Below are 17388 nucleotides of genomic sequence, written 5' to 3'. Positions count from 1 at the left end.
GAACTTGGTTTCCTTCATAAGACTTAACACAACGTGTAACTATTTATTGCACATAATTATTTTATCTGGATATTTAACTTTCTAAATGCCTCTCCTCCCCAACACACAGCATGAGCCCCATGGGGACAGGGATCACATCTGTCACATTCACCTTTGCATGCCCAGGACCTAGAACAGTGAGTGCAGTGACTGCCTGAATATATATATATATATATATATATAAAATATATATATTTTTTCATGTATATATATATATTCATGCATATACCATGTATATACAAGCTGGTCTCTCTCTCTCTCTCTGTCTCTATCTTCTGCATATATATATACACACACACAGTTTTAACACTGGGAAAGCTGTTAGCTGGGCTGGCTTAGAGGGTGGGGTAGTAGAAGATAGAGTAATAAAAATCAAAATCCACAATGGGATTTATCCTATCAAAATGACTACACTAAACAAGAGGCAAGGAAAAATTTAAACTTATATTTGTATATAAAAATGTATAAATATATAAAAACGTGTGTGTGTATGTGTATATATATATATGTATATATATATATATATACGTATATATATATATATGTATATATATATATATATACGTATATATATATATGTATATATATATATATACGTATATATATATATATATGTATATATATATATATATATATAGAGAGAGAGAGAGAGAGAGAACAAACTGGTATATACGTGAATTAAGTGTTAGAAAAACTAATTTTCTTTGTATTCTCTGTTTTCCAAAGAAAGTGTCTGTCTTCCAAGGAAAGTGTCTGTCCCCCAAGCTGTATGGATTTCATTGGTCTGGCAAGAGAACTATCTTGAAAATTCATTTTTCTAAGAGAATTTGTTACTGAACTGAAATAACATCCTGTGGATTTTCACACTCTTGGGTGAGCCTGCCAGGAATGCAGGTGCTCAGACTTCCATGCTGACTAAACTTAGGGCAAACAGAAAAGAGAGGCTCAAGCAGCTCCTTCACAGGAGAAAGAACAATGATGGAAAATAGAAATCCTCTCCTTGTTCCAAAGCTCTCCTTCTTTGTACATATAAAAATGTATAAGAAAACTCCAGGAAGCTGGTTATTTTCCCCACCCTCAAAAGTACTCCACTCCCTGATATATGTACCACAGCACTGATATTATTCCTGTGACCTTTAAAATAGCAAGATTTTATCAGCACCAAAGGCAGCTTAATGAACATAGGAAGCTTCAGCACCTCAGACTCACTTGTTTCGCCTTCCAATGTCTGGGTCCTAGTTAAAATCTCTGGGTGGTTATATCTGACTCAAGAACATTTCCATCATTTCTTAAGGGAACTGTGATGAGAAAACGTGAGGCTACTTAGACTCAAACACTTACATATACAAAGCAAATGTTTCATTGTCTTCATAGCCCCTGAATACAGGCTTTGTTATTAAAACTAGTACTTACCACTTGGGCCATGCTCTGCTGATAATAAACAGCGCTGTCCCTGGCAGGCCCAAAACTCTTGGCAAAGTTTCTTACACTGTGGTCATGATGCACTTCTTCCCAGGTGCTTGTTAAAATGCAGATTCCTTACACCTTAGGCATAGAGATTATAACCAGTGCTCGGACCAAGCCTGGAAATCTGTATTTTATCTAGCACACCAGGTGTTTCTTGTGCACACTCAAATTTGAGAATCATATTAAGGAAGAATCTCTTGCCAATACACAAATTGTTCCAGGAAACAGTTTTTTCTTTTTAAATGAAAGATGTGATTCAAAGACTTAGAGGAGAAGAGCCAGGAAGACGGGGAAAAGGCCAAGAGGCAGGGAGGAAGAGGGAGGAGGGAAGAGGGAGAAAAAGTAATGGAAATGAGAACAGAGATATAATCAGATTTTGGATTTTTAGAGGCACTAACCTAGGAGCCCTGGGAAGTTCCCTCCTCCCCTCCACCTCTGTCCAGCATAGTCAATGAGTAAAGGACAGTGTCCTTCAGGAAATTTCCTTTAAAACACAGCTTCCAGTGGTGGCACCTGAGATGACCACCGAAATGCCTCAGTTGGTCTGACAGAGCTGACATTCCTGAGCATGTGCACCTGAGCGAAAACCCTAATATCAGTTTCCCACATTGAAATTACTGCTCTAGGACTGACAAGCTAGGACCTGATAAGTCCAACAGCTGGACTGAAGCTCGTATCTGCCTTCAAGCCCACAGAGGGATACCACAGACAATGAGCAATAGCACATCCAATTCAGAATCACCATTTTACTTGCCACAGATATAGAATTTCTCATCTCCTTTCTTCCTCTGTCCTTCAACCCAGTTGCAGCATGGGCATATGTATTTCCTCTCTCATATATTTCTATTTATACATTTGGTACAGGGTGTCAGCCTATTGATAGTAGTTTCATATTCCAGCCTCGTAGAATTAGAAAATGCTATAGCTGGCAGCAGGCACCCACTAAATATCTACGGTTACACGGTCAGTCCATTTATTTTCATCAGCTTTCTCCTGAGTGGTCTTTGTTGATCTTGCTCTGTAGTTGCTTCTGGCCACACAGTCCCAAACCATGCCATTTATGCAGAATTCTAATTTATTGTGTTAAGAACAAAACTGTTACTCTTTCTTTCCACTTACCTAGCCTCATAGAGGGGACATGGGGTTGAGATATGTTCAAAGCCAGGAGGGAACCAGAACCAGCGGTTCAACAGAAACAACTGAGAATCACCATTGAGTCTAAATTTCCTGTAACTGGGGACATTTGTATCTGATTTTGTGATGTACTAGAATAATGCAGATTTGTGTGTTTTGATCATTCGCTTCCAAATGATGCAAAAAAAAAAAAAAAAAATGCTGCCATGGTGAATCACAAATCTCTCAATGGCACTCAGCACACCTGGGCTGTTATTGAAGGTTAGCTCACAAATGCTTCAACAGCCACGAGCCACAATTTCTAAGTGAGTCTCTGACAAAAGAGAATACATTTATATTTATCCTTCTGTTGTCATTTGTTTGATTGTTGCTTTGTTTTCTTAATTAGAAAAACAATATTTCGTTATGATAAACAATCAAGAAAACAAACAGAGATCTAGGGTTATTGCCCTTCAAAGCTACCTTTGCATTTTGAATCATTACTAATATATCCTGTTTTACAAAGCTGACATAAGCATCCAGATAAAATGCTTCTTATTTATAAATACTGTTAGTTATTCTCAGAAAGACTGCCAGACTTTCAGGTATATTGCTTTTAGTTTACTTGCTTAGAAACATGCAACTTTACCCTAACACTTAATCAGGCCACAAAAGCTAGAGAGGTGGGCAGAAAAATTCAGTTCTCCTGAGGAAAATCCCAAATGCTTCTACACTGTTGATTAACATCTGGATCACCTTAAGGGTGTTTGTGAACCAGCAGGAAATAAATTTTTGGAGTAGGCCATGGACTTAGGGATGGTTGCTTTAGTATTTAATAATAAATCATTTTCAGTTGATAGAAAAATACTGAAATCTGACTTACATATATGAGGCTGATTCAAATTTGATAAACATGTTCCCAAAGGAAATTACTGCATTTATTAAAAGCCTAGAATGGCTGAACAGATTTGCAATGGTCTTATCCTACAGTCGTTGCTGAAGGTAGAGAAACTGTTCCCCAGTCCACCTTTCAGCCAACCCAAGAGGAAGGTCAAGAGTAAGGAAAGAGCAGGGCTGTTTTTAGTCTAAGCTAAAAGTGGCTATGAACTACCAAGATACCCAGGGCTAGCTGTCGTCTACGAAGTAAGTGTCGCTGCCTTGCTGGTAAAATGTGATGTGTTGATGACTGTTACATTACATCTAAAATCCCATTTACTAGTAATAGAAAAGTTCAGTTAAGACTTTTGCCTTATGTCTCCTGATTCTTGATACAGCGTTGTGTGATATTACCAATTTTCGCTTCAGGCGTATTCACATGCAACAGTGACGACTTCACAAGAATTTGCGCATTTGATCCAGGGTGAAATTATGCCATTTTCATAGCAAATCAACTTTTCCCTGGGAGGAAAGTGATAGGTACTTTTGCACCTTGAGAGATGTCTTTGTTTTCAAGGAATGAAAACAAAAAATTGTCTATAGAAGGATTGTGATTGAGTCATTCTAGGGAGAGGCCCAACTTGCCAGAGTCCTCTTGGCTCCCTTTCCAACGGGGAGCACGTTTCTTAACCTTCTTGTTTTGACTTTCTTGCTTAAAAAAAAAAAAGACAAGACAAAACAGAAGTCACATGCAATCTTTTTCTCCTATATGGCACACAGCTGCACTGGAATACCTTCACATCTCTAACATCACACAACACATACAGAAAATGTCTGTAAAAGGGCAAATTGCTGTTGATGTAACATGTGAAATTTCACCTCAATGTGCTTTGCTTTTAGTGGTGTCGGAGGCAGCAGGAATTTATTCATGCAGCCCTACTGATTTGCAGACTGGGAGTAAATACTAGGCCTTTTGCAGCGATTACCAAGAGCCCCCTTCAGTAGAAATGATATACTGCCTTCCTGCATCACATTAAAGTGGAGGATTGAGAAGTGAGCCCAGCTGAGCCATTCTGTACACACCTAGCCAGAGTGCAATTTATATTCATACAGAGTTGTGAGTGGTTTTCAGATGAAGACAGGGAAGAAGAGCATTTCTCTGGAAATTTTTCACAAAAGCAGAAACTAAACTCTGATTTGTCACTGCTATTTTTTTTTTAATGTTTCTTTCTTCTTCTTGTAAATTCTTCCCTTCCTGTAGGATTAATACCTAAGACTGCTAGGGATCTCCCTTGATTTCTTTTTTAAAAAGAAACCTTCCATGATTTTTCTTTGAAATAGTGCATATATCCTTTCCCTAAGTTTTTGAATTGAGGACACAGTCTATGACTTTTGATCACTGGGCATATATTGGGAATTGCCAAGCTTTACTCTCATGAACAGAATCTAACTGTACCCCGTAAAAGGTCCTGGATTGTTACTACAGGTGAAACTGATGAGAAATTGGAGAAGAAAGCATTGATTTGTGTGGCATTTGGTGGCCACCAGCCATTTCATTTGTATTCAGTATATTAAGGATTTTAATACAGAAGTTTGGAAAATATTGTGGCTGAGCCAGAAAATGTCAGCTAGGGTCAAATTTAGTGTTTAGTGGTCAGTCTTTTTGTATTATCATATTCCATATATGGAATGTTTTATGGAATGTTCAATTATATATAAAAATTATTTTACATAAGCTATTTGATCCTGTGAAATTATATTTCACTAAAGACTAGTAGTTTCCTTCTTTTCTTGGAAGAAAATACACCGAAGATAGTTATTTTGCTGGCATTATTTTGTCTAGTTTTGTTGCCTTTCCAGGAACAAATATGAGGCATCAAATGTCACTTTATGTAAAATGCAGGGGGTAATAACCTTTAAAAAAATCGCTGGGTGCAGTGGCTCATGCATACAATCCCAGGACTTTGTGATGTCAAGGTGGGAGGATTGCTAGAGCTCAGGAGTTCAAGACCAGCCTGGGCAACAAGGCAAAACCCCATCTCTACAAAAAATATAAATATTAGCCGGGCGTAGTGGTGCGTGACTGTAGTCCCATTTACTTGGGAGGCTGAGATGGGAGGATCACGTGAGCCCCGGGAGGTCAAGGCTGCAGTAAGCTGTGATCATGCCACTACACTCCAGCCTGGGCGACAGAGCAACAACCTGTCTCAGAAAAGAAAGAGGGGGGAACTGCATGAAAATAAAAGATAAATAATCATAATGTCATAACAAACATGAGTATGTGCACATAGCTATACCAGCAAAATACAGCAGAAAATCCAATGGTTCTGGTAGGAGTTAATGGTGGAGATGTGCCAGAGACAGCAGCTTCATGGATGGTGACACCACAATGTCTGTGGCTTGAGGGCCCTGCTGCCTTCGGATTCTCGCATAATTTGCTCTGATCTCCATCAGTTGTTTTAACTCTGTTAAAAAAAAAAAAAAAAAAAAAAAAGAAGTTGAGAGACAAGTCAATGTTATAGAGAATAATTAAAAGTCCAGGATGATGAAAAACTTGAAGACCCCTCACAAATCCTTGGCTCCCACCCTGGGCTCTCTCATTACAACTCTGACTTCTTATCACATCAGATATGTTAATAGTCTTTGGATTGCTAGAGAATGGAAGTTGCTAGAGAGGACTTCTTTCCAGGTTTATTACAAAGCCTGAATTGGAAGCTAACCTAGGGCTGATCTAAAAATTGTACCCACTGAAAAGACAGAAATCAGCAGTGAGAACAGTGTTCAGATTTTATGGCAAATGGCATAAAACACTCTTTTAATTTTGTCAGGGGTTTGTGTGAAAGAAGCCATTCTAACAGCTTCTGGTTTGTTTTGCAAAATCCAATTGATTTTTTTAAAAACCCGATGTGATTCTTTGAGGACTTTCACATACTAAATGTTTTTTGATATTATAGTGCATAAAATAAGTTATCATAGATTGGTTTTGAAACTCCCAGACTGCTTTATTTTCTTCCTACATACTTAAGCCAGTAGGTCACAGAAACATCATGAGTGGAATGATTAAGTAAATGTCCCTTAATGGGTATAGGCATGTAGTTGCATTTCTATCTTTTCTTTTTTAAGGCATTCTGAATATTTAGATTTCTAATAAACGATTATTACTTATTTCAGAAAAAAAAACAAAATGGCAACAGTAAAATAAGTTTCTAAAGAATGACTAAATCAGATTTTCTGCGATCAGAGATTTCCTATATCCTGGAATATATATATATATATATATATATATATATATAGCTATAGCTCTTTGGAAAGAACTGAGACAATAGGAGGAAACCACTAATTCTTTCACCATGAAGGTAACGTGGGGAACATATTGTCATAGGAAAGAAATAAACTTTCATACGATGGTAATCTATGTATTTATAGAATTGAAGATGCAAAAATGAACATTTGTCTCCATAGCTTTATCAAAGATACACAGAGCTAACATGGAGGAAAATGGTAGAAAGAGCAATATTTGCATTTCCAATACTTTTTCTCTTCCAGTCACAGTTTTTATTGTTGACAAGCTTGTTTCTGGGAAGGCAGCCGATATCTCTCTCTGTCGTTGGATACCCTTTTGGCTAGCTTGCCTGAAGCATATTTAGCTTTCTTTCTCACACAGGCTCAACAAACACAATACTGCAAGGAAGGTGTGGTACAGGCAACAGAAACCCATCCCAGGAATATGGAAGACGAAGCTTAGATAATGAAAGGTCTGGGAAGGTACCTCCTACTGCACACGTTTGCTCACTATTCGATTGTACTGTAATTATTTCACATGTGTTCATATTTTTAATTAGGTTGAAAACTCTTAGAAAAGGAGCCTAGCTTATGTTTATTTTATAACCTACATACTTTGGGGATACAGAAAGCTATTAACTAATACTTACTGATAATAAGAACCTCATCGTTTGTGTGTTCTTCTAAGTACCCATGTAGTGAGGGTCACCATAAGCCGGGTGGAAGGGTAGTGATGGGTGATGGGAACAGCAGAAAACAAAGAATAAAAGGACTGGTGCCTCATCCATAACGTAGGATGGTGCAGGAGGAATATTTGTGCCTTCCCTCAGAACAGTGCTAGGCATCCTAATAAATCCTGTCTCCCGACTTTTTGGTCTCCATTTCTATCCTTTTGTCCCTTCTGGGCTAAATGTAAAGATAGAATTGCAACTGTTTTAGAAGTTTTTGGTTTGCCTACATTACATATAACATAGTAATAATAATTTTATGGTGACTTCTTAAAAGAAAATATCTACTATTACTAATATAGGATGCCAGACAATTCATTATCTAATCTTTTAGTTTCCTTTAGAGTAATAAAAATGTTCTTCAGAATCTCCCAAAAATTACATCTTTGCTAATATATACCTACCTACAAACACTGGCTTTAACTTCAGCAGGATATATAGGATAAAGATCTTGAGTTCATTCAATAACAAATATATGTCCTTTTCAATTTCTGTCATTTATTGAAGAAAATTACCAACAAATAGACAAATATAATAACTCTAGAGAACACTTATTACTAAAGAAAAGAAACTGTAAACCATATAATTACTATTAATAAAACATTAAGTTTTAAATAATTTGAAAAATAGGAAATCAGTGGAGCTTCACTTTCTTCAGGGTTCATACTAGGGGAATACCTTCAAATGAGGCTCTCAGTATTTCTGCAAATAAGCCCCCTGGATAAGGTTCAAGATTAACTGAAATGCGATTGAATTCTCCAGAGCAAACAGTGTTAACACGAGGTTCCAGCACATAAATATATAAATTTAACTTCCATTACATGGAGTAGAAATGCTTGGGGGGGATAATTATTAAAAATCATTGTGATGGGATATAAGCTCTTCGAAGAGAAGATTGAATGCTTTAATTCTTCAAAGACTTGATGGAAAAGAAACTATCACGCATACCTTTTGGGGTTTTGAAACTATGTCGCATAGACACACAGATAACCATATCTCGCTCTATGTCGTCCCAGGACTGAATTGGCGCTGCATTGGGAGTGTACAGTGCTCTAGCTAGGTGGGTCATTTTGAGACGAGAGGAGCAGTCTTGCAACAGCTGAGACACAAAGGGACAGCCACATTTGAATATGGAATGGCACAATATGATCATGTATCAAAGAACCAACTCTTCTAAGAGAACTATGATCCCAGTTTGGTTATTTGCCCACTGATAGTTGTTAGACATAGGTATAGAAGGGATGGGAAGAAGGGCATACAAATGTTCCCTAAAGTGCTTAAACAATGAGGAGCTTCAGGACTCTCCAGTGAAGCTTACCTTGTAGTTCCACATTTTTTCATGGAAGAAGGCTTCTCACTATTTAAGAAATTCCTAAATATGATAAAAACTGGATCGAAAATCTAGACTTCTCAAAATAGCTAAAAACAATTTTTTTTAGTGACCAAGGAACTAGAATGACAAAAGGTGAGGAGACCCAGGCTCTGGCCTCTTTGTTACTTCAGACAGGTAACTTTGCTTCAAAAGAGTCTTCTCAATGATAAAATGAAAATTTTGGTCTAAGACTTCACTGGCTCTATGATTCTATGGTTAAAAAGTCTTTTGTTTTCAACTGATACATTTTAAAGCCTCCTAGAGAGGCTTTATTAAACTTCTCTCAATTTGTCTTGAATACTTACTCATAAAAACACATGTAGAGATACAGTGTCAATGGTACTAGAAAGATTAGTCAACATGCTGCCAGACCCTTGAGGGCAATTCCATTAAAATGTAAATAAAACTTTAAGACAAAATAATAAAAGCAAGCAGGAAGAAAGTGAGAGGTTTCTACACACCTGCCTGTATGGCTTTCACCTATTAGAGGGCCAAAAGCCTCTTCCCCCAAAATGCAGGTGCCAAGTCCACATCAGCCCTCCAAATCACCATCAATACTTCTGTTTATAGATCTGTTTAGATGCTACAACTCACAACAAGGCAGAATGGCAGGGGTCAGGGCTGGGCATGTGATGACACCCTGCATCTGGCAAATGCATCAGTAATATAAGCCAAGACAAGAAGAGTGATGGGGTGATGCAATTCAAAAAGCATAGCTTTTCACCCAGTATTTTGAGTAAGGGACGAATGGATTGAATTTAATAATAATTCAAATCATCCAAAAATATATTCCCCTCTATAGAATAGGATAGTCAGGACCAACAGGAGAGTAGTCTTTTTTTTAATGATTATTAAATTATTTTATTTTTACTTATTTATATATATTTTATCATACTTTAAGTTCTAGGGTACATGTGCACAACGTGCAGGTTTATTACATATGTATACATGTGCTATGTTGGTTAAATGCAGCCCTACTCCTGCCAAATACCATCCAGTCAGAAGCAATTTGATTAAATACTCTGCATACAAACCAATCCTACCACCTACCATTGAGGGAGGATTCTGACAGCTCCCAAGTAGATGTCTAGGGTGACCAAAGAGAACTAACCTGTTCTGTCTGTTATCAAAAGATCTCTCCTTGTACAAGGAAATATAAATAGAAAAATCAACAATAGCAACAATGTAAAGCTAATGAAAATATTCTACAACATAAAAAAGGGTACATTGTACTCAAGGTGAAGATTTTGAAAAAGATTTACAGCAGGAGTACATTTTCAAAAGTATCTGTGTTGTGTTACCCCCAAATTCAAAAAGTATGACTTCCATAAATACGCACACAGATACACACAGAAACGGGACAACCACAGCTTAAAGGAAAGGAGTATTGCTCAGATACAGGAGAGATGCTGAGGCTGCTGATAACAGTAACACTGAATAAAACGTATTGACACATTTCTAGGGACTGGGTATTTTTCTAAAAGTTCTCAAGAACAATCTAATTTTGTTCTGTGGAAATAATTAGTTTCCACCTTTTGTTGATGAGAAAAATGGAGAACAAAGAGGTTAAATATAATAACCAAAGTTGTATAGCTGCTAGTAAGAGAAGAAATAGGGTTTCAAGTGAGGATGAAGAGAGGGCTGAATGACAGGAGGGGAGAAGGTAAGAAAGTAAAAAGACTCAATATTACAGAAATTCAAATCAGTATTAGGGCAGACTAGGTGGAGAAGATCTCACAGGATACAGAAAAAGGAAAACAGACAAAGTGTATGAGAGAGAAAAGTTAAACATTTATAATGTCAAGACATCAGATATTAAACCTGTACATTATTGGTGTTACTGGAGAAGAATCTAGAATACATTAACCTTAAGCAATTATCAAAAAATAAAAGAAAACTTTCCTGTTCCAAATAAAGATCTATGTCTTCAGATAAAGTAAGCTGATAAGGCAAAGTTTATGAACAATATGACTAAGATTTAAATATTACAAAGCAAAAAGTGTGGATTTCAAGCATGGGAGAAAAATTCAGTTATATTTACACTTTGTTTTCTGTAACACTGAACACCAAAGAAAATGAAGCAAAATCTATGAAGTTATGAAGTTTTTAGGGGAAAAGATTTTAACATAAGAATTCTATATCTAGCCAAGTTACAATTTATGGTTAAAAGAAACAAATGATGTCCTCCAGTATACAAAACCTCAGAAGACATGTCACACACAAATATTTCCGATTATTAAGAAATGAATCCAATTTCTTGACTATGGGGAAAGTCATAATATAAAATCACTAATGTTACGCACTAAGACTATCAGAACATGATGCTCCTGCTACAAAAGTAATCAGAAAATCAATGAATTACAACTTTAAAAATAAGTCTTCATAGAGAAAAAAAAATGTGAAACGACCAAAAAAGGAGGTGGGCAAGAAAAAGAAAACCAAAGCATTCTTTCTCTTTTTTTTTTTTTTTTTTTTTTTGAGACAGGGTCTCACTCTGTCACCTGTGGTGTGATCACGGTTTGTAATGAAGCCTCGACTTCCCTAGGCTCAGGTGATCCTTCCACCTCGGTCTCCCGAGAATCTGGGACTACAGGCATGCACCACCACGTCCGGCTAATTTTCGTTTTTGTAGAGACAGGGTTTCACCATGTTGCCCAGGCTGGTCTCAAACTCCTGGGTTCAATCCATCCCCACAGCTCAGCCTCCCAAAGTGTTGAGATTACAGGCATGGGCCAATATACTTGACTTTCTTTCTTTTCATTCATGAAGATAAAAGATGTTTTCTTCTCTTTCTGTTGTTACGAATTTTTTTATGATTATAAGCAATGCAATAAAACATAAAATCAGAATAAGAGAAACAGTTCCTTTAAAGGAGTAAGCAAAATCACCATCATGTGAATTTAATATGACTTCATTCTTAGAAAACTTAGGTGAATCAAATGAGAAATTAATGAAAATAAAACCAAAGTGTCCAAATACAAAATAAATGTTAAAACATTAATAGTTTATATGTTCACTGAAAATAGGCATTTTGAAAATACAGTGGGGGAAAATCTATCCCCAAAACAAAGATCAACTAGAAATAACAATTATTTAAAAATCTAAGACCCTTGTAAAAAAAAAAAAACAAAAACTATAAAATTTTGCTGATGGACAAGAAAAAAGTATACGTAAGTCTTTTTTACATATACTAAAATAAGCATATTTTAGCATATGTAAAAAAATACATAAATAAAAGAATACCACAGCCTAGTTGTAGAAAATGAATAATGTAAAAGGTATAAATTCTTAGGAAATTAATTAATAGTCTAATACAACTTCAGTCAAAATCCTATAGGATGATTTTATGATGTTGAACTGTAATTCCAAAATTCATCTTTAAAAATCAACAGGCAAGAATATTCAAGTAAAATCTGACAACAAAGTGCAACAATGAGCAACTTCTTTCAGATATTAAAATATAAATCTATATAATTTAAAAAGTAATACATACTTTACATAACTTGAAAGCAGAAGCTAGTATATGTATGATTTTAGCATAACATTGGTATTTCAACTCAGAGGGGAGGGAAAAAAATATTAGTGAACAGAGCTGAGGTAATTTTAAGCAAACAAAGCAGAGAAAATAGCTTCACTCAAATTTTACACCAGAAAAAGGAAAAAAAAGGAAAAGTAAGAGAAAACCACAACTGCAAAAAAATTAGATGAAAAAGCAGGTGAATCTTTACATGACCTCAGAATGATAAAGGACTATCTGAACATTAAGAGCAACGAAAAAACTTATAAAATGTATTACTTTCTATACATTAAAAAACTCCATAGACACAATAGTAAATTGGAAATTTCTTACAATAAATCTAATAAAGTTACATGTAATACCCTTACTACTTAATAAAAAGCTTTTATCAATATGAAAAATATATATAATAGAAAAATAGCAAAAGACTTAGGGAACTCAGAGATAACCAATAAGGGATAACACAAAACAAATCAAAGTCACCTCAACAAGTAATTAAAAATATATAAATTGAAATATGGGTATAACATTTTTCTTCTGTCGAACTTGTAAATATGTTTTTAAATCACTGGATTTTGTTGCAGTGCTGTTGACATCTTCATGTATACAACAGGTGGTTGGATGAGAATTCTCAATATCTACTTATAGGAGTATAAACTCCTGAAATATTCCTAGAAAACAATTTGGTGATAGGTATCAAAATTCTTAGGCATGTTTATTAACATGACCTAGCAATCTCTCTAGGAATTTGTTTAAGGAAAATAATCAGAAAATAAATATAGACTGATGTATCAGTATGTTCACTGCAGCACTCTTCATAATAGCAAAAAATTAAGAATAATCAAACTGACAAATAATAGAAAATGGGATGAATAAATAATACATCAATTTGATAGAAGGTTATGATGCCATTGAAAATAATGGTTTTTTAAGAATGTTGAATTATATGGGGAAAAAGTCGCAATAAGTGAATAGAGCAGCTTGCAAACTGTATATACATGTGATCTACTATGATCACAAAGCCAAAAAAACATTGTTTAGCAATATATACACTAAAATTGTAATAACTGGTTATCTGTGGATGATGTAATTTTCATTTCCTTCTTGGTGCTTTTATCCTTTTTCTAATTTTAATACAATGACTACATGCTGTTTCCTAATTAGAAAACAGAATAAATGTTATTAAGATAATAAAAAAATTCATAGAGATTATTTTCAAAAAGATTACGGTAGATTCATATGGTTTTATTATTTTTCTAAATTCTTTATAATAATAGTCACTACTTTGGTTTGCTCAGGCTGCCACAGACTGGGTGGCTTAAACAATGGGAATTTATTTCTTGCGTTCTGGAGTCCCAAGATCAAGGTGCCAGCAGATTCAGCTCCTGGTGAGGACTCGCTTTCTAACTTGTAGACAGGCATCTCCTTGTTGTGTCCTGACATGGCAGAGAGAAAGAGGTCTCTCTCTCTCTCTCTCTCTTTCTCTTCTTATAAGGCCACTAATTGTGTTGGATTAATGTTCCATCCTTAAGACCTCATTTAATCTTAATTACCAACTAAAAGCCTTATCTCCAAATATAGACACACTGGGGTTTGTGCCTTCAAAATAAATTTTGGGGCACAATTCAATCCATAGCAGTCACTATTTTTTTTCCTACTCCAATGAAACCAAAGGGTATGGCAGTTGAGTTTCTGACTGGAGTGGGGAAAATGAGGAGCTATATAGAGATAGGTATCTGAGAGAAATTTGTGTAGTTTGAAAAGATCCCACAAAGACATATTTCTACTATTTTTCTTTACCACTAAAATGTCACTATTCTATAGAGATCATGTTTTCTACTTACAAACAGAAAAAAACATATAAATAATTTAACTAAAACATACTTTAAAGGCAAAATATAAATTCAATCTATGGTTATTTTACTTGGTTTCTCCTAAGATCTATTTATATATAAAGTCAATAAATTTAGCAAAAAAAAAATTTCAATATAAAAATAAAGCATTTTCTGTGTTGTAACTGATGAAATCCAGCCCCTTGAAGGAATAATGACACATCATGCATGGAAGAAATAGACTAAGCTCTGGCTGAAGAATGACTTGTATTCATGTTCAATATTTTATCTTCATTCTTTCTGATAATATATTTTCAATGACTTTTTTCCTTTATTTTGGTTAACATTAAAAATATACGTAAGGCATGACAACAACTGCTTTAAGGGGAAGATAAGATGTCTTTCAACTTCTACTTGTGACACTGTGATGCTTTAGGCACTAAAGCAGGGTTAGTAATGCTTTTTTAGTTTCAAATTGGCTTCTTTTAACAGATCAACGTAGCATGTGCTGTAAGATGTATGTAGCCTAACTTAACTTTGAGGTCTAAAGTGTTCAAGCCAGATTCCTTAGTAGATGAAATATGTTGGCATTGAAGTGTTCTGAAATATACCTTGATGTTTAGAAGTAAGGTATTTGTTATTCTTCTAGGATCTACTTTTTAAACTTTCCATACCCTGTGGTTGCCAATTCTGCATGTACTAGTCCACTAGAAATAAGTATGTTAAACAGAAGCAACTTAATGTAACTCTCCACAGGGCTTATTTCTCAAAGAAAAGTATTGTTTGGCTAGGTGTGGTCGCTCATACCTGCAATCCCAACACTTTGGGAGGCCAAGGCAGGTGAATCACTTGAGGTCAGGAGTTCGAGACCAGCCTGACCAACATGGTGAAACCTCATCTCTACTATAAATACAAAATTAGCCAGGTGTCGTGGTGCAAGCTTGTAGTACCAGCTACTTGGGAGGCAGGAGAATCACTTGAACCAGGAGGTGGAGATTGCAGTGAACTGAGATCATGCCATTGTACTTCAGCCTGGGCAACAAGAGCAAAACTCCATCAAAAACAGAAAGAAAGAAGGAAAGAAAGAGAGAGAGAGAGGAGAGAGAGAGAGAGGAAGAGAGAGAGAGAGAGAGAGAGAGAAAAGATTGTTTAGAGGAGCAAAATTACAAGCCTATCTAGGCATCTTGTAAAGCTGTTTAAAAAGTAGCTCAGTGAGGCTTGTGCATGGAAATGTAGTGCCCAAGTCACATTCTGCTCTAAACGAATGTAACAAATACAGATGAGTTAAGAAGAAAAAAATAGACATTTTCAGTACAATTCGGTTCTAAGATATCTAGTCATATTATGACCTTTAAAGACATTCTTCGGCTGGGCGCAGTGGCCCACGCCTGTAATCCCAGCACTTTGGGAGGCCAAGGCAGGTGGATCACCTGAGGTCGGGAGTTCGAGACCAGCCTGACCAACATGGAGAAACCCCATCTCTACTAAAAATACAAAATTAGGCAGGTGTGGTGGTGCATGCCTGTAATCTCAGCTACTCGGGAGGCTGAGGCGGGAGAATCGCTTGAACCCGGGAGGCAGAGGTTTCAGTGAGCTAAGATAGCGCCATTGCACTCCAGCCTGGGCAACAAAAGCAAAACTCCGTGTCAAAAAGAAACAAACAAAAAACAAAACAAAACAGAACAGAGACATTCTTAATTCTGTTTTTCAAATGTATCTAAATTTACACAAGTATCCTCTTTAAAGTGTATACTATAAATGTTTTTGCAATAACAAAGTTCATGATGAAGAAACACTGTTCTGTAATAATTGCTCACCCACAGTCTATTTTCTGAGTTTTGTTTTCATAGACCAGGTCTCCTCAGGTGAGGCACATGGGCATCATGGAACTATTGCACACTCCCTGTGGGCGTGAGATACTTGCCTATCCAAATCAGAAGGACCTCTTTTTCATTCCGTGAGCTTCTGCTCATGCATTCAGAACCATTCCTAGGCCAAGGAAGAACACTCTCATTTTGAGATTCTGTAGAATTAGAGAGCTGCTGCAGGAATGGGAGAAGACAAACGCTTCAGGACCATAGAAGGAGGGGCACAGGCAATCATAAATCAGAGAAAGATGCTGGTCCTGCAGAAAAAGCCACTAACCCTGGAGAGAGAGCCACCTTGGTGCATTGATGACTGATGAGCCGACAACAGTTGGAGATGAGAGTAAGTCTAGCAATGTTCAAAGAGTGGGTGGGAAGAACATGGCTAAATCATCCAGAATAGCCACAGCAGTGAAAGCAGTTGAGAGAAAGTCCACATTGGATGGGATTCAAATACCATCTGGGGGTTTCATTATAGAAGGTATAGAGAAGCACTTTGAAATGTGTTCTGTTTCTCATTTTTCCAGCAAAAGTCTCAAACACTGAAACTCTGAGCTTCTTTGGAGTCAGTGTCAATAGCCAGACACCCCCAGTGAAATCCAAACCCTACCCTTCCTGCTGCCTGTTCATTGCTCACACACAGTCCATCCTCCAGAGGTATTTTATACAGCCTGACAGTGTGAAAGGATAGATTCCTAACTGATGACAAAGAATCGCATGCAAGCCTCTAAAGACAAAAATAGACAGCATGGAAAAGGAAAAGGAAGAGATGCAAAGTTTCTAGACATTCTCTAAGTGTCCTTTTACACATCTAGGCCACATTAATCTTCCCAAAACATTGTTTTCACCATGCCATTTCTTTATTTACAGGCAAATAGTGGTTCAAGCACTTGAGTTTAGGATAGTGTTATGGACTAAACTGTGTCCATTCCAAATTCATGGTTAAGCCCTAACCCCTACTGCGACTATATTCGAAGACAGAGCCTTTAAGGAGGTAATTAAGGTTAAATAAAGCCATAAGAGTGGATCCCTATTCCAGGGGGACTGGTTTCTTTATATACAAGAAAAAGAAGAGACACCAGAGTTCTTTCTCTCTCCACATGCACACAAAGAAAAGGATATGTGTGAACACAGCAAGGAGGTGGCTGTCTGTAAGCCAAAAAGGGAGGCCTCACCAGAAACCAACCCGGCTGGCACCTTGGTCTTGGACATCCAGCCTCCAGAACTATGAGAAAATCAACTTCTGTTGTTTCTGCTGTTTAATACTCAGTCTAGTATTTTGTTATGGCTGACTGAG

General features: G+C 36.5%; 1 protein-coding gene across 1 annotated transcript in view; it reads right to left on the bottom strand.

The window, feature by feature from the left end:
• Positions 1-5716: 5716 nt before the first annotated feature.
• DCDC1 (doublecortin domain containing 1) overlaps positions 5717-17388 on the bottom strand; it is a 51022-nt gene continuing 39350 nt past the window's right edge. The window contains 2 exon segments of the mRNA XM_055282040.2: positions 5717-5960; positions 8454-8604. Coding sequence (XP_055138015.2) covers positions 5833-5960; positions 8454-8604 — 279 coding nt within the window. The 3' untranslated portion in view covers positions 5717-5832.

This window comes from Symphalangus syndactylus, chromosome 6, assembly GCF_028878055.3.
Source record: "Symphalangus syndactylus isolate Jambi chromosome 6, NHGRI_mSymSyn1-v2.1_pri, whole genome shotgun sequence".
NCBI classification, from domain to species: Eukaryota; Metazoa; Chordata; class Mammalia; order Primates; family Hylobatidae; genus Symphalangus; species Symphalangus syndactylus.
This window is presented reverse-complemented; position numbering and strand designations above follow the sequence as displayed.